Here is a 20,342-nt window from a genome sequence, read left to right as displayed (position 1 = left end):
AGGATGGAACTGACCTTCCAAATATACTTACTCCTCACCCCAGCACCTGACCCCAGCCCAGCCCCAAATTAGCCCTATCTTCCCCCTTCTGCAGGACCCTGAGCCACAGCAGCACCCAGAACTACCATCTTTTCCTGATCCTGGACCCCAACCTATGTCCCTTCCCAGCTACAACCCCTACTCAATCCTACTCCTGACCCAGAACATCCCTTACAAGACCATCCCAATCCAGCCCACATCCAGCTAGCACCTGCACTCACCCCACCCCAGCTGCTCAGCACCACAGGACAGCAGGGCCTCAACTCGCAGTATTTATGGCTCCAGAGAGAAAACAAAACAAAACAACCTCCAGGCTCCCCAGTCTGGGGACACCAGCAGCTGGCAAAGGCTTTGTCCCCCACCCCAGGATCCCACCCTCTGCTGGGGTCCAGACAGTCCTGACAGCATCGGCAGCGCTGTCCCTGTCACAGCCCCCCCGCAGGGGGGTTAGAGCTTGCTGGGCAGCCCCGGCTGCCGCTGGAGCCGCCAGGCCGCCTGCACCCCCTCACTCGCCCCGTTGAGCCCAGCAAAGGCAGCAGGGTCTCCGGTGTGTTGGTAGTGCGCGATGGGGGGCTGCAGGATGGTGATGGGGATACAGAAGTTGAGGTGGGGGTAAGTGGATCCCACACCAGTGTCCCTGGTATTGCTGGCCACAATCCCTGGTGGGGAAAGGAGTGATGCCCGTGTAACCAGGTCCTGCTCAGGGACACACATGAGCCCCTCACCCATGGGAGACTCCAGCTTACCCAGGAGGCGTCCACTACGGGAGGAGATGAGGGGGCCACCACTGGAGCCTCCATGGACAGCGCAGGTGGTCTGCAGCATGACAGGGCGCCCAGCCACCGCCACCACGGCCGACAGGACTCCCACTGTCACTGAGGGGCCGCACGCCCGCCCCAGCGCCCCGAACCCCACCACGCTCACCTCCTCCCCTGCGATGAGGAGGCAGAAGGTGGATGCAAGGGGGTGATTTCCCTCCCCTCCGGCACCCCATGTGTCCCCTGTCCACTTACCTGGGAGGAAGCTGTCTGCTGGGCATGGAGGGATGAAGCTGGGCACGCTCTCCTCCAGCTCCACCACCGCCACGTCGAAGGGGGACGATTCCTCAGTGGTGAATATCACACGTCCATTGAGAGTGGTGGCAGGCCTAAGGGGACACAAGATGTCACGGCAGGGGCACACAGCGGGGGGACAAGGTGGGGCCACAGTCGCACTCACCGGCCAGGACCCGGTGCCGGCATCACCCGGAGCAGGACCCCCGCCTCCACCACGTGCCGGCAGGTGAGGAGCAGCCGCGGTGCCAGCAGCACCCCCGAGCCCCACGAAGCCCCACACTCCACCAGCGCCACCCAGCCCAGCGGGTCCTGCCCGCTGCCTGCCGGCACCGCCGCCACCCGCCCCGGCACCGGCGGCACCACCACCCCGGCTTCTCCCAGGATGCTGGCGCTGCTGCTTAGGATGGCGGCGAGGGAGCAAAGCAGCGTGAGCCCGACCCACTCTGCACCCTTCCAGCAGAAGGAGGCGGTGATGACGGCCACCAAGCGAGACCCATCGGGCGAGGGCAGGAAGGCTCCGCCGCCCTCAGTGCCGGGCAGGCACCGTGCGTCCGTCAGGATGAGGGCGTTCTCCTCACCGGCCAGGTTGCTCACGACCCCTCTGCTCAGGGTGTTGAGGAACAGGTCGGGGCAGAGGTCGCCGAACGGGGACCCGCAGGCCAGCAGCCCCTCGCCCTTGCGCAGGCAGCTGGCGCTCGCCCGGGCGGTCCAGCCCTCCCCGGGGGTGTCGAGGCCGGGCACCCGCAGCCAGGCAAACCAGTGCAGGGCCCGCGGGTCGTCCCCCGCCGCCTCCCCGCCGAAGCGCCACTGCTCGGCCGGCCCGAAGGCTCTGCCCAGCGCCTGCTGGAAGGCAGCACAGGGCACCAGGGCCAGGAGCCCGGCCTCATGCTGCTGCAGGCCGCCGGACGGGGCGTCCAGGCCGAGGGCCGGGACGCGGGTTCCAGCCGGGGGCTGCAGGACGAGGATGCGCGGGCAGGGCCGGAGGGCGGCAGGCAGCAGGGCGCGGGGCTGTGACCAGGCGGTGGGGCCGTCCCGCAGAAACGGGGTGAAGACAGCGCCTTGGCACAACACCAGCGCAGGGCCGCGGCTCAGGACCACACCGCTGCAGCTCCAGGAGCCGTCGGTCTGGCTGGAAACGCTGACCACGCAGCAGACCCGCTCCTCCGCCATGGCGGCGGCCCGGGGCGGGCTGCATGCGGGCAGCGCTGCCGGCGGGGCGGGGACAGGCGGTGCCGAGCAATGCAACGCGGAACGAGTCAGACCCGACCGCGCCGACACCGCCCCCCCGCGGCCCGCAGCCACCGGGAGGGCCGGGCCGGGCCTCGGTACCACCTCCCGGGAAGGGGCCTGTCCCTCTCGGCCCTGGGCCACGCCTCTGCCCCCCCTGCTTGTCCGTCCCTGCGCGACACGCCGGTCCCGGGCCGGGTGCTGGCGTCCGTCCGTCTGTCCCCCGGCATGTTGCCGGGTCCAGCCCCGCTGGCTTCACGGAAGTGTTCGCTCCCTGCTCTCCCGAGGAGCAGGAAATGTTGGCACAACGTAGCCGCTGGCATTCCCGTTTCGGGGTGACGAAGCTTCTGCTCTGTGGGCCTGTTCGTCCGCAACACGAGGGAGCACCAAAGCTTCGTCTTCCCTGCCAAAAGAGGTACCAGTACCTGCAGAATCCCTTCAAAGGGCTAAAACTCCGAGAACCCTGGGAGTAAATGGCACTGCAGGCCTCAGTGCTGGGCTATTACACCGGAAGAAAGCCCCTGCTTGCTCCTGAAATCCACCAGTTTTGCCAGTTACCAGCCCCGAGGCCGGCAATCCTTCTGCTCTGCTGTAGTTCCCCTCACCAGCAGCTATCCTGCCTTCGCGTTTCCCCAAAGCAGTGCTTTGCCAGGTCCGTGCACACTCAATTTTTGTATGGGCTCTGCTCTGCCATGGTGTGGGACTGTCCTGAAGCTGCTTCGCCTGCTAGGGCAGCATCTCAAACACTCGCTGCTGCTCTGGGAATAAGGGTGGCTTCGAGCCTGGGCTGAGTATACGGATTAACGTCAAGCACTCGTTGCTTGCCTTAGGAGGAGGGCTTGGTGACAGGGAGTTTGTTCTGCCCGTGTGCATTTTGTTTTCCCCTCACTGACAGCAGCACCAGGCACGCACGCGCAGCCAATGCCAGGTTAGACTGAGGATCGCTACCCCTTTGGAGGAGAAAGACACCTTTATTTAACTGAAAGTGAGCGCTAGACAGTAATGAAACTTCAGACAAAAAGTCCGTTGAGTATAAAAGAAACCGCTTTAGTCTACATTAATAACCTCATGATATGCAAATGTCAAACACTTCCAAGCTACAACCACCGAAACAGCTTCAAGGTTCTTCCTGTGATGCTGCAGCAAGGATTCAACACCCTGGGCAAAGGGGGGCCCAGCCTAGCTGCGAGGGGAGCCAGCAGCACACTGGGGTTGAGTCCAGCATCCCATGGGGGGCAAGTGCTGGCGACCACCTGCACACACTAAACCAGGTGTGCTTGCAGGGGCTCCCCTCCTCCTAAAACATATCCCTGTAAACTAAAGAAGCTCGGATTGCACACATCAGCCTCAACGGCAGCCTTGCTGTCGTCGGTCAGCGTGACACAGCACAGCCACCCTACAGCTCGGTTAAGCCCAAATGCTATGTTTATTGAGGACTTCTAATATCGTGATACCTTGGTTCAGTAATTTGTGAAATACCTAAATATCGTTAAATATGTTTTTAAAAAAACCCTAACCAGACTCTGGACTAAACAAGATGAGCGGTCAACTAAAAAGTTAGAAGGGACGCTGTTTACATGAACACTTTCTTTAAAAAATATAATTGCTTTTTCTTCCTTTTCCTTAAGTCAATTAACCACAGTGGTGAGACGTGCTCTCTTTCTCAGCTGTTACTGTGCAGCGTGCAGTTTGACTTCCCACATCACACCAGCCCCACTGTAACCAAACTTAAAGGGACGATGTGCACCCGCGTGCAGAACAGTGCTGCCTCCCCGTCACGTGTAAAAGAGTTGTGTCACCACTGTGCGATTGGGCAGCCGAAAACCAGGAGTCTCTTGGTCAATGCCAGTATGCGGTTGGAAAGTCTTCCGTGTTCTAAATAGAAAAGTTCATAGGAAGCTGTGAACAAGATCAGTCCAGAGGAGTAAAACTCTCGTGTCCGTCCAAGTATCAGTCAATGTACTGCGATAGCCAGCGGAAGCCCTCGCCGTAGCCTTGCCTCTTGAGCACGCTGCACATAAACACCTCCATGGGGCGTGCATTCAGGTCTTTTAGTGGCACGTTTCCCTGAGAAAATCCAAAGGCAAGTCAGAACCCCTGCCGCCCTCAGGGAAGAGTCACTGCCCTCTATGGAAATCTCTGTCTAGGGAAACGCGTTTCTGCCCAGGGAATTTCCTCTCTCTGCTGCATCACAGCCCCTTTGCACCAGACTTTCAAAGCCAGGAGTGTGGGAGCATGGGTGTTAGAAACACTGAAGCAAATGGGTTTTGAGGCACAGTGTGATGTACCTGCGATGCCTGGCAATGTGATACAAGAAGCAATCGTCACTGCATGCACAAGCTAGCACCAAGAGTACTAGTGTTTTACTTGCAGTGTTTTACTGCCACCACTACCAGTATTCCTAATTAATTCCAACTGTACTGTTTGTAAACACTGAAAAAGCAATCAGATGGGTAACGGGATGGAAATGCAGAGCAGTGAAGGCAGAAGAGCTAGACAACATGTTGACATACCAGCTTGACACCTAATCCCCTCACTGCTGCTGAGGTACTGTGTTTTGCATGTCTGGCAGTTTCAAAACTTGCCCAAGGGTGGTGGTGGTATTGTTATTACTCCTGTTATTATTATTATTGTTGCTGATTCATTTTGGGTTGATATTGTGGACCAATTCACAGTAACAGCTCGATTAGTTTCTGGGCTTAGCCTCATTCTGCAAGTTAACACAGAAGCCCTCCCTTGCTTATTGACAGCCTGGTATTGGAATCCCTCCCTACCTTTCCCGTGGTCTGTCCATAGAGCCCAAAGATCTCCCGCAGCTTCTCCTCACTGATGGCCTCCGGTCTGTCAATTTTGTTACCCAAGATAAGGATTGGCACATTGGATATAGTTTCATCTGTCATTAGCGCCTGTGTGCAAGATGGAAGGAAAGTTAAATAGAGGCAGACAAAACCCTCATTATTTGAAGACAATATTTTGTCTAAGCTCTGTGACCAGCAAGGGCTAGGTTTTGGTGCTACAGTACTCTTGTACAGGGGAGTGTCTCTGGAAAGGTTTCTCAGAAGCAGGTCCTCTCTAAACCCATAGGCTGTTTCAAAACTTCTTCGAAGGCTGCTCAAGAGCCTACAGTGATCATAAAATCACAGAATGATCTGGGTTAGAAGGGACCTTAAAACTCACCTGCTTCCACAGGCAGGGCCAACTTCCACTAGAACAAGGTGCTAGAAGTCCCACCTAACCTGGCCTTGAGATCAACCCACAGTAAGGGCCTACCAGCTTCTCCAGCCCTGTGAGAGGGTACTTATAAATCCATTCTTATCTGGTCCCTGCCTAGAGTCATGTGCAAGTTCCCACAAGCACACACTTTGCACGGCACATTGCTAGTGTAAAAGCTGAACTGGAAGTGAAAATCCAAAGCAGGAGACTCTCAAACTGTGCTGTGCACAGACTTCAGCCTCCCTCCCCCCAAAGGTTACTTATAATTTAGTTATTCAAAGGTCTTGGGGAAGGAAAAAAGAAAGTATACTTACATTAAGTTCAACTTTGGATTCCATAAGACGTGAGTGATCCGCACAGTCCACCAGGAAGACAATCCCATTGATGGCTGGCAGGTAGTTCTTCCAGACCCGGCGAGCTGGAACACAGAAGTGACAAAGACTGCCCTGTGAGAACGCTACCTGAAGCCAACAGGAAAACTACACCCAAATAGGAGCCACACTCTTTGTTGCGATTTCCTCAAGACAACAGAAGACCTCCTGGGTAAGGGTCTGGCTGAGGCTGCAGGCCAGGCAGTTCAAAGAGCCAGCTACATTCTGCTTTTGTAAGCAAGCTTTGGCAGCCTTTAGGGTGTCTGTCTTCCAGTATTTCTACGTATTTTTAAAAATGGCAAAAAAAACCTTTGCTTAGAATTAAAAATACTTCAGTCATAAACTGGCAGCATTTTTTCTCCAAAGTGCCAGACTTAAGCAGAACTATTGAACCACTGAGACAATTGGTATCCTAGAGCTGGGAGGTTGTTTCCATATATTGCTCCACAAATTATTCCAGGCAATGAATAATTAGGTACTGTTAATTGCCATCACCTTTCAGTATCGCTTTTTGGTAGATGTTTCTTTCCTAAGGTGTCTCGGGACCACTGTGTACATCAGGGGGCTTGAGCTCATTTGGTGCCTCCCACCCAGCAACTTCACTTTTACCTTGTTCATGTCCACCAAGATCAAAAGTCGTAAAGGTCATTCCAGCAATTGTCAGCTCCTCTGATGCTGAAAAGTACAAATACAGGCTGTGTTTTGGGAAAACAATGAAGCTGTCACTGAGAGAATTTCCTGGGGACCTGTGTTAACATCACACACTCTCCTCGTATGAATCCCCTGCAGAATTCAGGAATTCCTTGCATTCCCCACACAGAATTCAGCCACTCTGATGGAGTAATTTCACAAAGTCATGAGCAGGAGAAAAAAATTTCTCCCACTTCCCTTCTTATGCACATGCTTACTAAGCTGCAATTATTATACCTTATTATACTTTTCCTTATAAACCCACTCCCCCCCAGGAGAGGCACATCATAATAGTTGAGCCATGCCAGTCCTCAGGCTCTCAGTTTTGTACTTGAGAGGAAAACACAAATACACTTCAGCCCAGGAAACCAACATGCAACTGCAACCTCAGATGCAGGTTTAGGACTCTTTAAAGTCTGTCTCCCCAGCGCAGAGCTATCACTGAGGCACCTTGCGACACCAGATCCCCATCACTAAAGAGGAAAACCCACACGACAAGGCAGGCGGGGCTGCATTGCTGGCAGACTTACTGGGATGTAGTGTTGGGACATGCTGACCCAGCCTGTCGTCTTTGAGCATGTGCAGCAGAGTGGTTTTGCCTGCATTATCCAAGCCCAGGAACACCAGTTTTCCAGACTTCTTGTACAAACCTGGAAGCAAAACAAGCAAAACACACTCCAGCTTGATGCTGTTTGCATATGAATCCCTCTCTCAGGGCTATGCTGCCTGCTGTGCACATACAGGACTTCCAGCACGGGCACAGAATAGTGGGGAAAAAAACCCATACAACTTGAACTGGCTTTTACCAGGGAAGCCCACAGTCTTGTCTACAACAACAAATGTTTCCTAAGCTCATATTCCTAAGAGCAATGAATTCTTTCCTCAGATACCCCCTAACAGAAGAGTGTGCAGCAAAGTATTGCTTATGTACAATGCTTATGCATGAATATGTTGCCCCAAAGGAGTATTTAAATGTGAAAACTAAATAAACTTGTAAAAGATAGCAGCAAGTTGTTGAAGAAACAGTGCAAAGTGTGAAACAAGAGATCATTTTCTTTGATAAACTTGTTTGGTGTTGGCTCTTTTTGTTCACCTCCAGGTGAACAAAATGCTGTGGCATCTGCTACAGCAAAGTTTCCTCAGGTTTCCATCAGAACTTTCTCTCATCCCTCACTACCACTGTGAGGCATTTGGGATGGACAGCATCCTATCCCTTGGCAAGGACTTCCAATGGAATTCACAACTTTGGCACAAGGAGCTTCTCCATCACCTGCAGCCCGGGAAAGGGCTGCTCGTGCCACAGTGTAGCAGCCAGCCCAGCTGCACAGGTCACCCCAGGTTGGGCAATGTTTTGGCCAGCATCTCCCCAAGGAGCCTTCAACCTGGATCACCCACATTAGTCAGTGGCCAGCAGCTCCACAGGGCATGTCACGGAACTGGTAGCTTCGTGTGGGAAGTGATCATTTGAGGAGAAGAAGCAAGCCAGAGAGCTACAGCAGTAGGGCAAGCTTGGGTGGAACCGGTGAGCTTGGATGCCACGAGGAGGAAGACAAGGTTCCCTGGCTAGGCAGCACATCTGCCCAGGGCAGGGCCCTGGGCTACACAGGGCTTTGGCATCAGCCCAGCTGCTCTTGCATTTTTAAATGGCAAGAGAAGGATTGAGTGGGAGGCCAACACCTCCAGATATTCTGAAAGTTTCTCCCCCTAGTGTAAAATACCCTTTGCTGATTTGCAGCTTTCTTGTCAGACTTCATCCTAGACAGAGCTATTGCACACTCTGAAAGAAGCATGCCTTAATCACCAGCTCTTAAGTGATGCTGGCAAATGGGAGAAACCAAACTGATCTAAGCGCAGCCACCACAGCCCAAGCTGAGCTTTTTAACCCACATAATGTGGCATTACCTAGAAACTGCAGCACGCTGCTGAAGCCGTTGTAGAGCCATTCGAAAATGAAAGACATCGCTGAAGATTACTCGCCTGCGGGGACAAAACCCGGGTTTCAGGGGTTGGAAGCCGGCGGCGTGCCCTGGCCGCGGGATGCTGCCACTCTGGAGCAGGTCCCGCTCCGCTCCCTGGCTCCGGAGCCCGAGCGCGGCCAGGCGGCAGGAGCGGTGACTAACACCCCGAACCCGGGCTCGGGCCGGCAGCAGGACCGCGGCGGTGGGGGGAGCAGAGGGGAAGCGGCCCTGACGGCGGCCTCAAGGGCGGGCGGCGCGGCCTAGCCCCCGCCCCACCCCCGCCCTGCCTGCGTGTCACCCCCCGCCTCCGCCCTGAGCCCGTCCCGGCCCCCGCCGCCCGCCGCGGTCTCCCACGGTGCCACAGGCCCCGCCGCCGCCGCTCACCGACGGCTGCTCCCGGGCCGCCGCGACACCGACTCCCCTCCTCGGCAGCCGCCAGCTCCCCGCCGGAAATACGTCGCACCGCGTCCCCCGCCCACTTCCGGCCCGGCGGCTTCGCCGCGCTGGCTTCCCACGTGGGCCGTACGTCTGACGCCACGCCGCCGCCCGACCGCACAAGGAGGTCCCGGGTTCGAGGCCGCCCCCGGGCGGTAACGCCAAGCTCTGGAGGACGCGGTTTCGAGACCGGCCTCGGCCGTCCTCGCACCCCTTCCGGAGGAGGGACAGGCCCTGCGAGGGCCCCGGCACCGCACTGCCGGTAACTCCTCCCATATCTCCTCCCAAGCTCACAGCCCCCAACACAGAACCGAGGGGTGTGAGACTGTTGCATGGAGGGAAAGGAGAGGGAGCTCCACAGTGCTACTGCAGTAGGTTTTATTTCTAGGATCCATACACGTACCAGGTGAATGATCTTCAGTCAGGGTTTACAAAGTACACCGCGCAACCATGCACAAGCAGGGTGGTGTGGTTTTATAAATTAGGGTTTCTAGCCTCCACCAGACCTCAGTGCAGCAGACACGTCACTGCTAGATACAGAATTCTAATCAGCAAAGATATAGGCAATGTCTCCTTGGTGTTGACACTGAAGCTATGGTTCAGTCTATTCCCAGATGTGGTGACTCCGTAGTACAAAGGACACAGCTGTCCCAGGCCTTAGTTTTTCTGGTAGTAGAACCACTTGTCAACTGTAAGGGTCAGAAAACACCAAACAAACCATGAGGGGGTTACTCCTTCAGTAGCTACCCACTTTTTAAGTAGTCATACAGCACTGCATTTCACCTCCAGTGCTCCTGTCAACAACTCCACCACCCAGCAAACAGGTTCATGCATGACCCTGCCTACATGGGTTTGTTTTCCTGAAGAAGCCACCCTCACTCAGGATGCCACTGGGAACACCCAGGCATGATTCAGTTCAGGTGAGCAGAGACAACAAGCCAGAGCTAGCTTGGCTTTCCTCTGTCTCAGCTGGCTTGGGGAGACAAAGTCATTTTGCCTCCAACTCCCTTGTCTGCACAGAAGACATCAATTTCTTCACAAGTTTATTGCCCATGGAAAGACTGTAAATGAAAGCCTAGCTCCTCTTTCTGCTATGCAACTGTGGATTCTCAACACCATCATCAGCTTGCCCTTGGGTCTTGTCCCTGCTACAATGTCCAGACTTCCCATGCACGGAACCCAGCGCAACCTTGCATGGAAGGAAAAGATGACAGCTGAGTGGGGATCCATCCCACAGCCTTTGCATTCTTACAGAGTTGTGTAACTCTGCAACTGAAGTACTGAATGTGCATCCAATTTCTGCCTCTGTTCTGTGTGGGTAGGGAGCACTTCCCTTCCTTGGCTTGACTGCACTAAGGATACTGATGAAACTCATCTTGCAGAACCAACAAAACTCATCTCCTGCTATCACTGCACTTCAGTCCTCCGCAGGACTCTGTCAGGTCAAGCTAACATCTTCTGAAGTGAACTACTACACCTCAGGTCTCTCTTACCGCTCATTTACCCACCTTGTGTACCCAAAGGAGTAAAGCAACAACGACAGATGTTATTCAGGAATTAAACTGCATTACTGACACAAGTTAGGTCCAAGAAGGCCCCTTGTTCTCCTGATGCTAGAGCCAAACCCAGCCATCAGCTAAGACCCTCATTTTCCTACTGATAATTCCTTTGAGGAAGTCGCCACTCAGTACTGGAATATAAATGTGGGGTTTGAGACTCACCTTCAGGTGGGATTGGGTTGGCAGCTTTAGACGGCGGTGCCTGAAACAAGAAGTGCATAAGCAGACAGCAGCTGCTGACAGAGGTTGACCTTACACCCAAAGCTCACAAGACATCACTGAGAACTTCACAAGTCTTTAACGAGCACCATTTAAGATCTAAGCAGCATGAGCTGGTCTGTGGAAGCCAGCTCTGGTCAGCTGTGAGGGAGTAAATGAGTTTACATGCAGCACAAGTCCTGTCATCTCCACAGCCTCCTCATTCCATAGATGTCCTACATGCCAGAGGTGCTCTGCTTTAAGCACAGGCTGCAGTGCCATCTGCTTTTCACTACAAGTAGTTACTGCTCCAGCATCAATACAGCTGCAAGCAGCCTGCTTATTTTGAACCTACAATGTGATGGTGGAACAGAACTACAAGAGACTCTCAGAAAACTTCTCTGAAGAGCTTTCACCTGCTACTTAGCAACCAAAGAGCAACGGGCCCTGGCTGGTGACACATCCTCCACAAGGGCTGCACTTTCAAAAACTTAAAAGTAATTTGGATACCACCAGAGAATATAAGCACTTTTCAAACCAATGCAATGGATTCAAGAGTCCCACCAGGGATACGGAAAGACTCTGGCTTTCAGTCACATCCCCATACACTGAGGCAACATTTGCATTTTGATTCTTCTGTTCCAGTCCTCTAACCCCTTTCAAGTTACCAGCAGCACATCATATGTGTAAGGAGATGCAGTTAAGCCCTGAAGGTGGACATGAGTTCTACACTAGAACTTTAAGCTTTTCACTTCAAAGAATGCAAGGGCCCTGGCTCTAAGGCTCTCAGGAATTAGTCTTCCTTTTGTCAAATGACCTGTACTGTGAAGCTCTTGGAAGGCCAAATATTTAAACCCTATCTGAACAGCTGGCAGCCAAGCTGAAGTTTAGCCCTTCATGCAAACTGTGGTTTGGACTCCATCTCCCAGATGACTTAAGGGCAAAGAGAAGCCTCTGGAGGAAAATCTGGCTTGCTCCACATACATCATATTCAATCAAAAACAGGTGCTGTTCTGAGCATACAATGCACTATTCACACAGAGAGGACAGTTAACCACACAAATAGTCTTGTTTTGCACAATACTAGGATACTCAAATCTGTACTTACTGCATCCACAGTAGCTTTTGCACACTCTTGACTACAGCAGAAGGGACTGTTGGACACGGTCAGGTTTGTGCTAGAAAAGATAGGTCAGTTGTAAGAATGTGAAAGCCAAGTCTCTCTCCCAAGAGTATTAAATAATAGAATATTAAGAATCACTGTTACAGTTGCCAAGTTGAAGGGAGAGGTCTGCAGAGACAGCCAGCAGCTAACATGAAGCATAGCACCACTCAGAAAAGGCAGTTTTGGTGTTACTTGTTTAGGCAAAAGGAACGTGCAAAGTACCACAAGCACTGACGTACCAGTTGATCTCCCCTCCATCAGTTTTCTTTGCTATTAAAGCTTTCCAGTGTTCATGAGTACTTTTAATGACATTCACAGCAAAATCCTAAAGGGTGAAGATGAGAAGAAACATCATATTATGGGTAAGCACTAGACCATCTTCTTCAGACTATCAGTTACATGGAACAATGGGCCAGTATTTATAAGTTGGTTTTAGATAATTTCTGACTCTAGAAGGAACTCTTAGCCCTCTTCCGTTACTGCACCATTCAGGAACAACAGCAACCTCCCAGCATACAACATCTGAAACAGAGATTTACAACACGAACTGTTTTACTTTCAAGATAGGAGGATATGCCAAGGTCACCTAGTGAGCTTGAGGCCAAAAGAAACTGAACACAGATATTCTAGTCTCAGGCCAGTGCTACATTACTAAAGCATCTCCACTCTGCTGTCCTCCCTCCCAGTCTGCCTCCAGCAGCTAGCTGATCCCAGCATACCCGTGAGTTTTTTTCCACTCTGGGTCAATCATTCAACTGCTGTGCAGACCAACAGGAAGAGATATGCACCTACTCTAGCTTTGCAACTGTTTCATAATGAATCTGCTTTCAAGCATATCACAGCTTTTCTCCTTAGAAGAAAAAGTGCTATATGCTCAAGCATTATCCTGTCAGCTGAAGAAGGAAGTACACAAAATCCTTTGCACCAACACCAGTAATAAATATCCTGGTTTGATACCATACAGAGCCAAGTAAAACACTGCATGAATGTGCATGGTTATTTGTCCCTACTTTATAATTTGGTCTTGATTCTGGTTCCACCCATCCAGAGAGGCAGTAAGATGTCCCAGCCCACTCAAGCTACTGCTGTGCTAAAGCCTAAGGGAACAGGCCTACTCCTACATGACTTCCATTTCAGCCTCCCTTACCCTTTCCTTCCCAGGCGGGGCTTTGCAAGGCCCCCCCTTCTCTGCACCAACTCTGGAGCTCTAGGAGTTGAGACACCTCACTAACACACTAAAGGCACAGCAGGACTGAGAGGAGGAAGGGTGCAGAAGCAGGATTTCATCCACTCAGGAACCATAAGTTATCTGACCCAACCCAGAGAAGAGGCAGAGGTACAATGCTGCCATAGCAGAGCCTTACTCAAAGGGTGTGAGGGAACATTTTATGCCTGAAGAAAGAGAAGTGTCCTTCAACTTGCACCAGGCTGCAGTGGAACAGAACCAGTGAGCAAGGGAGGCAAAGGGTGATGTCATGCATCCTTGCTCCAAAGCAGGAGCAAATAAACCTAGTGTTTTCCATCCTGGTTCTGACAGAATGGCTCCCAGCCCTTAAAGTGATCTCACATCAATGTCATCTAAAAGTAACACTGATAATATCCAACATTAGCAGGTTGATAACCCTATGCTTTTTCTCCCAGTATTCCTGCAAGCACTAGGCTGGAAATAAGCTGAACAGTAGGCTGGAAAAACAGCAGGAAGAATTAAGCCAATTATTAGTAGCCTCCTAGAAACCCATTCTCTTAGCAACTACTCGTTCGTGTCCCCAGGCACCCTGACCTCAGTTTGTGGAGGGGGTGCCTTTGCACGCTCACAGTAACTAAGAAAGGCAATGCTACCTTGTCTTTAAATTCACCATTAAAAGCAAACTGGTTTTCTGGCTTTCCATCAGGTACTTTGTATCTCCTGAACCAGTCCACTGTAGCTTCTAAGTATCCAGGTTTCATTCTTCTGACATCACTGATATCTAGCCAGAGAGAAAAGGTTTATTAGCCAGACCTAGTGACAGAAGTTACCTAGCTACTTTACTGCTCTTCTGAGCTGCCCCTCTTTCAGCCCCTCCTCAAGTAGCCTTTGCAACATTTCAGACAGGTTATAGTAAAGACATAAAGTGAATATCTGCACAAGAAAGTTAGTGTTTCATATACACAGTATAAACTGATTGCTACCAGGAGCATGGACTCATTTCAACAGCTTTGATTAGAGACTTACTGAACAATCCCTTTCCTTCAACTCAGAGGACAGGCCTCACAACCATTCTCTTCTTCAAGATGCCAACATGTGCAAGAGGCAGATGATTTGGGATAAAACAGTAAAATGTTTTGATATAGCACTGACAACATCCTGTTCTGCTGTCCTTCCAGTATCACAGCCGATTAATAACATGGCATAGAAGGATTAAGCCCATGTCCTAAAGTGAAAGTTTCCTACAGGCTCTCAGCTGAGTCTGCTCCTCCCTCCTGTTACTTACCATTATAGCTGTCTGCTTCAGGGTCTTCAACATTGATAGCAATTATCTTCCAGTCTGTCTCACCCTCATCAATCAGTGCCAGAGTGCCCAGCACCTTCACTTTGATAACTTCTCCTCGAGAGCAGACCTGAAAGGACAAAGACCTTATTGTCTGTATTGATGCATCCAATGAATGCACAAAAGGAGACTGTGTGAGCTATGAGAGTTCAGCAAGCAGTGGGTACCAGGAAATTAGGTATCATTTATCAGCAGTTCATAATCCTTGGCTCACATGGCTTGTGCTGTAAGACCTCATCAACAATCTCCAGAGACAATGCAGGGAAAATTCACATTCTTAAGGTAGAGGAGATAGGGACTGAATAATGTCTCTAGATAATTTACTTTAGAGACATTAATGATATGTTTCAAAAGAGAGTTACCCTTTATAACACATTACCTTGCTTCCAATTTCACACACATCAATTGGATCGTTATCTCCACAGCAGCCAGTATTTTCATCTTTGTGACCTGGATCTTCCCAAGTCTGAAAAAAAAGAACCAAACAAACAAACCAAAAAACCCAACACAAATAAGAACTCTCCGGTTGCAAGAGGAATCTAAAAGCAGATTTATTTCAGGCATGCAATTGCCTCCAAAATACAGGTGATGGCCCACTTCACACAAGCTTTCAGATCTAGTGGTTGGGCTATATTTCACCTGTGCCTGCAAGAGCAGTTTGAATCCAAACTAAAGGTCTTATCTTGCCAAAGTAAACTGCTCCCTCCTACTGACAAACCATTTTCCAACAGCTTTCCAAACTTCCTCCTCCATTGCACAGCAACATAAAGGTAAAGTTCACATCTATAAAGAACATTCATCGATTTGGCTGCCTGCCTATTCCTCTCGCTATTCATGTCTTAACAGAAGTTTCCTGAACTCCAGATAGCAGTCCACCAGAGACAGAAGACAGACAGGGTGGATTGTTTCCTTTTAATTAAACAATTAAAGACACGTTGTTACACCAGAGCAGTGACAGGAATACAGAGTCCCATATTCTGGGCTACCCAGTGTCCTAGTGCATCTTACCTAAAGTGGCAAGTATAAGCTGAATGACAGGACTTCAGAAGGCACATGAGCTACGCCTCCAAAAATAATAGCTGCTTAAAACACTCTTCTGATCAGGAGCAAAAGGACACTGTGCCTGCTTGCACTGTAAGGAGCATCTACCTCTAAGGCTATTGAGATGTATAAAGAAGCAATGCTTTTTCCAAATTTCTGCATTCCAGGACACAACTGAAGTAGTCAAGACCTTGTCATGCACCCAGAGCACTCAGGATGATGTACTGAAACCTGGGTGGTGCTTAAGGACTCTTCACAATAGCCATCACACTTCTCTGCAAGGAAGCATTAAGTTCAGTCCCTTGTCCTTAGTGCATGCACAACTTTGAATCACTAACACATGACTGAGTAAGGCTTCAAAAGCAGTAATTCTGTACAAAAAAAACCTTGCTCCAGAATCCATCCAAGTAGGAAACAATTTAACTTTGAAACACCATCTTAACCCACTTGGAGGAAACACCTGAGATGCAATGCTATCAAGACTACAGCTATGAAATTCAGTGTGTTGCCCTGTGAACTGTCACTGAGAATTTATTTCTCTAAAGGAAACTCAAACCTTGGAGAACATCAGAGGCAAACAGCCTTGCTCAAAGGTCCTCTTTACCTAAGTCACCAGCCAGTTAAGAGCATACATTCAGGTGTCACCATCTGCCAGTCACACCTTACCAGGTGTTTCAGAGAAAGTATGTTTGCGCTAAGGGATTTCAAGTGCCTTTCTGCCACTCAGAACCAACACAGAATAGGGCATGCACTACCATCCAACAGGTCAATACATTAGTCTAGCTGTGTGTTGTAGACCCTGAACAATATGAGGGGCAGAAATGGGAAAGACACAGTCTTCAGATCTTTGTAGCCCACATACAAAGCCTAAAACTATCAGCTAATTCACTGTGAGAAGAATCTTCTGTAAAGATTAAGCCTAAGGGCTGTACACTGAGATTCTGTACCATTAGTCTAAAACTTCAGCTCTTTATGCTTCATAAGGCAGGAACTGAGGGCATTGCATTGCCAGATGATCAGCTCCTTGTGTAGTGACATCTTCCTTGATCCAAAGACAAGGACCTGCCAGCTACTGTCCAATGAAACTGCCAGGTGGCCAATGAAAGGTGCAACAGCTGCTCATCCTCAAACAACCTGTTCACAGTATGAGCTACAAACCTAACTCTTGAGATTTCTACTTAAAAGTACCCCTGCTTTCTTAACAAGCTCTCTTCATTATCAAGACTATATATTCAGCTACAAATGCTGTGCTCCAGATCAGACTTTCAGCCAACTTTTTGCTCATTAATGTAATGGTAGTCAGAGACACACACAGTCATCCTCCCTCCTCCCAAGCAGAAAGGATAAGCCACCGAGACAAATCGTAGTACCTGTGGAATAGCACCGTAATTCCAGATATAACCTTTATGGGGAAACACATTAGCTACATAGCGCAGTTTTCCTTTCTTCACATCTTGCTTAATTGGGTTTAAAGGATCCTTTGTTGCAATCTGAAAGAAAAGTTACAGAAATCTCTCCACTCTGCTCTAAGAAAAACCAAGAATTTAATTATATTTTTTTAATGGAGCTGGCCACTATCTGACAAGCCAAGAGACCAGGAGCTGACCCTGAAGCCTACAGCAGATATTGAATAACTCCATTTCCTGTTGTATTGCCATCTCCTGGGATATAGTTTTCAGCAGACTTACAAACATCAGAAGCACATGGGGTTGAGAGCCAGAAGATGCTGCTTTAATCAGAAGTCACAGAAGACTACGAAGTTATTGTAACTTCTGCAAGTCTCAGACTAAACCTTTAGCATCAAACAAGTATTTACACGAGAAGTTAGAAACCACTCAGATTCACAAGGTGGAAGTAAGGAGGAGAGAATCAGCAAAGCCAAAGATTAATAGACAAGTCAGCTCAAGCACTTAAGCTAGGAACTGTAATACAATTACCTCCATTTTAGCATTTGTCCATCGAGGTACTTCCACAACCATATTGAACACATTCTGAAGAAAGCAAAATATCAGTGAATGGGAAGGAATCTCAAGACCACACTTTAAACTAGGGACACATATAAGTAAGCATGACAGCCAGTTCACATGAAAACCATAGTTTTCCCCCCCAGTGCCAGCTTTGATACAGTTGGTAGCAGTAAGCTACTAGCTACACCTAGTTAATACCATGAGTACCTGTGTACTATTCTTAGCAACAGAGAACATTACTACCAAATAGTCTAGTTTGTCTTGAAGCAAGGAAAGATGCATGAGCTCCCCCACTCCAAACTGACACTCCTATAAAGGCAGACCTTGTTAGAAGCATGGTGCAAGGATAAAGATGTAGGGTAGAAACAGAACCACATCTTGCAGTACCTAGTTTACAGGTGATACTTGATAACATCTACTGTTGACTCCAGCTGGGCTGAGAGGACTTTCAAGAGTTTAAAATCAGGCTCCTCAAGAAAGCAAGCTTTTCCATGCTTGAACCTTAACATTTGCTGTTTGTAGAGATTACAGCTTTTAACAAAAAGTCAAACCTTGCTCTCTAGCATTAGCAAGGTTTCTAATCCCCATGTTAAGCACTATTATTAGTCTTGCAATGCCCCTCAAACCTGTATCGTGCCATAATTAGATTGCTATTGTGCAACAAGTGCTGTTACATCACTGACTTTGCCCACACCTTTTCCTAACACAAGTTTATTACATCCCTTAATTGCAGGGGGTTACTGTTCATTTGCAATCTATATGTGAAAAAGTATATAGTATTTATAAGTAGCTTGAGGAAAGGACTGAAGTAATTGTAACTGGGTAGGCAGGGTGCTTATGGCCTTGCAGGCAAGGAAAGATAACTTGGGGGTACATATCTGTTAGGCTTGCAGCTTTCCCACAACTGATCTTACAAATCTGCCTTTGTCTAAGAGACCCAGTAAGTAGCCCAAGGTCATTCCTTTGCAATACCGAGACACACAGGTACAGATGAGGTCAGCACATCTGAGCCCTAGACTGAAAAAAACCAACCCCACCCTGCAATCCTCTCAGTGTCTTAGAAGTCTAAGGATAAAGATCAAGGAGCCCAGACAGGGTAAAGCAACCTCTTGCTCCTAGCTGGGCTTCCTACCTTGGCTGGCAATGAACCTACTAATTAACAAGTAAAACCTCTTCAGAGTCACTTCAGCAACAGAAAAAGGTCTAATGTGATCAGCACTATTGTGTAACTTCAGGGACTGACCTTCAGTGATTCTTGCTTCTCTTAATGACTTGGCACCGAGATGCTGGCAAGCAGTACTAAGCAGCTGAAGTGAACCCCAGTAGGCCAATTTCCCTTGTAAAGCATTACCAGTCCACAGAAACCCTCCTCACCCCTATGCTCACTCCCCTGCTCTTTCCTCCCCTGTTCCGTGTCTGCAGCATGCAGTGTCATCTGGATTTGCCTTGCCCGAGTTACCTTTCAGATACCTGCTTTTGAAAACTGCTCTCTCAGTCAGCCACCAAAACTGCTTCACCACTGTATTTGATGATTACAACCTGTCTTTTCCTTCCTGAGCAGGCAAAAGCCATGTCAGGCTTCCCAAAGCAAATTCTGACAATACTTGCACCTCAAAGCTCAATCAGGTACATTTTAGAGGCTCATTTCTCAATTCAGCATACTCTTTTCCTTTCCTATATCCACTCTGTATCTCCATTACAACAGTTCATCCACCCTGTTTCTCAAGCTGCACAGCTTTTTAGTACGTGTTAAAAGGAGAAATGAGCTACAAAGGTAAGGAACACAGTCAGAGAGCCCTAGTTCCCACTGACAAAGCAGTCAGTGAAAACTGAAACACAGCCGTTTCAGCTTCCTAGAGCTGAGGCACTTAGGCAGTGATTCAGAACAGCCCAATTTGCCTAACCACCACCTGAGGAAAGGATGTAAAAGCCCTACAACACTGCACTTTTTTGTGTGGCAAAAGGTTCCCAAGAGCTGCTACGGCAAGAATTTAACATCCCTGCTTTCTGATCAGCAGCTGATTATAAAGTGGCTTTACTGCAGTCAAAACCCAAGCCTGAAATATCACCTGTGGGCGTGGATGTAGACATTAGCTAAATAGAAAACTGATTCTTTTAACCCAAAACCCTTTCATGTGGCCTCATGGGCAAATTCACGACAATCACTCGTATTTCAGACACAAACATACGAATCGGATCACCTGCTCTCTTCTCTTACGTCACTCTACCCGAAAGAGAGGTGAAGTCTTTGCAAGATCTGACGATGCTTCTGTGAGGTGCTCCTGCCAAGAAGCAGTGCAAGGGACCGGGAGTTTCTCTCAGGTATTCCAGGCTGGCAGGACCACTCTCCTAGCAGAACACCGATACACCAACGCTCACACCCACAGCTCCCGCGGTCTCTCTAGCCACTGCCCCCAAGCCGACGAGGCCACACGAACTACCGAGGGCTCTTTGCGCCGGTCCCTCTCCCCTTACCTTGCCGGCATCCGCGTAGATTGGGATATCATGGAAGGGGGAGATGTAACACCCGGCGGCATCCTCTGCAAGGCAAAAGGGGGCGAGTCAGGCGCGGCCTGAAGGGAACACCTCTCATTGTGAAGGGGGCGCACCTCAGGCCCCCAACCCTCACCCCGGGAGGACAAGAAGGCAAGGGACAAGGAAGGCGGCGGCAGACTCACTGAAGAAGAGCCGGTACTCCAAGCTGTGAGGCGCAGCACGTTCCTCCACGCTGTACCCAGCCATGCTTGCCGCGCAGACCGCCGGTACCGTACTGCGCAGCCGCGCTGCGCCGCGCCCCCAGGGCTCGGGGGTTGGTCACTGCGCATGCGCTAAACTCGCAGCACATGCTCCGCCCTGCGCCACGCGGACGCGAGCACGACCGGCGGTAGCCGGTCTC

The 20,342-nt window shown here is 50.0% G+C and overlaps 3 protein-coding genes across 4 annotated transcripts; all 3 read right to left on the bottom strand.

The window, feature by feature from the left end:
• Window positions 1-298: 298 nt before the first annotated feature.
• Window positions 299-2,679, bottom strand: TYSND1 (trypsin like peroxisomal matrix peptidase 1). 2 transcript variants are annotated; one of them, XM_031042858.2, is made up of 4 exons: window positions 1,258-2,677; window positions 1,053-1,186; window positions 786-971; window positions 299-698 (listed from the first exon to the last, which is right to left on the bottom strand). In XM_031042858.2, exons 1-4 carry the CDS (start codon window positions 2,262-2,264, stop codon window positions 487-489), a joined length of 1,539 nt encoding a protein of 512 aa, XP_030898718.2. In that variant the 5' UTR covers window positions 2,265-2,677; the 3' UTR covers window positions 299-486. The 2 variants fall into 2 exon arrangements, with proteins under 2 accessions (XP_030898718.2, XP_033917958.1); XM_034062067.1 differs by lacking the exon at window positions 786-971 and having other exon boundaries at window positions 1,258-2,679.
• Window positions 2,680-3,272: 593 nt separating this feature from the next.
• Window positions 3,273-9,084, bottom strand: SAR1A (secretion associated Ras related GTPase 1A). Its single transcript, XM_034062291.1, has 7 exons — window positions 8,938-9,084; window positions 8,498-8,572; window positions 7,126-7,245; window positions 6,515-6,580; window positions 5,849-5,952; window positions 5,096-5,227; window positions 3,273-4,388 (listed from the first exon to the last, which is right to left on the bottom strand). The coding sequence occupies exons 2-7, from the start codon at window positions 8,553-8,555 to the stop codon at window positions 4,272-4,274; spliced, it is 597 nt and encodes a 198-aa protein (XP_033918182.1). The 5' UTR covers window positions 8,556-8,572; window positions 8,938-9,084; the 3' UTR covers window positions 3,273-4,271.
• A 265-nt stretch (window positions 9,085-9,349) lies between these two features.
• Window positions 9,350-20,247, bottom strand: PPA1 (inorganic pyrophosphatase 1). The gene is made up of 11 exons (XM_005153697.4): window positions 20,125-20,247; window positions 19,922-19,986; window positions 17,417-17,470; window positions 16,850-16,969; window positions 14,818-14,904; window positions 14,382-14,508; window positions 13,750-13,877; window positions 12,150-12,235; window positions 11,854-11,923; window positions 10,710-10,749; window positions 9,350-9,677 (listed from the first exon to the last, which is right to left on the bottom strand). Exons 1-11 carry the CDS (start codon window positions 20,186-20,188, stop codon window positions 9,646-9,648), a joined length of 873 nt encoding a protein of 290 aa, XP_005153754.1. The 5' UTR covers window positions 20,189-20,247; the 3' UTR covers window positions 9,350-9,645.
• Window positions 20,248-20,342: the final 95 nt, after the last annotated feature.

This window comes from Melopsittacus undulatus, chromosome 4 (genome assembly GCF_012275295.1).
Source record: "Melopsittacus undulatus isolate bMelUnd1 chromosome 4, bMelUnd1.mat.Z, whole genome shotgun sequence".
Classification (NCBI taxonomy): Eukaryota; Metazoa; Chordata; class Aves; order Psittaciformes; family Psittaculidae; genus Melopsittacus; species Melopsittacus undulatus.
This window is presented reverse-complemented; position numbering and strand designations above follow the sequence as displayed.

Bases quoted from the DNA above. Each gene is read 5' to 3' on its own strand.
- TYSND1 (XM_031042858.2), bottom strand. From the start codon at position 2,264: ATGGCGGAGGAGCGGGTCTGCTGCGTGGTCAGCGTTTCCAGCCAGACC. The intron at 1,187-1,257 runs GTGAGTGCGACT...GTGTCCCCTTAG, and splicing joins CCGGCACCGGGTCCTGGCCG to GCCTGCCACCACTCTCAATG. The intron at 699-785 runs GTAAGCTGGAGT...TTTCCCCACCAG, and splicing joins CCGTAGTGGACGCCTCCTGG to GGATTGTGGCCAGCAATACC.
- SAR1A (XM_034062291.1), bottom strand. From the start codon at position 8,555: ATGTCTTTCATTTTCGAATGGCTCTACAACGGCTTCAGCAGCGTGCTG. The intron at 7,246-8,497 runs GTAATGCCACAT...TTTTGCTTCCAG, and splicing joins CAGCGTGCTGCAGTTTCTAG to GTTTGTACAAGAAGTCTGGA. The intron at 5,228-5,848 runs GTAAGTATACTT...TCTTGCACACAG, and splicing joins AATCCAAAGTTGAACTTAAT to GCGCTAATGACAGATGAAAC.
- PPA1 (XM_005153697.4), bottom strand. From the start codon at position 20,188: ATGGCTGGGTACAGCGTGGAGGAACGTGCTGCGCCTCACAGCTTGGAG. The intron at 16,970-17,416 runs GTAATTGTATTA...CTTTTCTTTCAG, and splicing joins GGACAAATGCTAAAATGGAG to ATTGCAACAAAGGATCCTTT. The intron at 9,678-10,709 runs GTGAGTCTCAAA...TGACCCTTACAG, and splicing joins CAACCCAATCCCACCTGAAG to TTGACAAGTGGTTCTACTAC.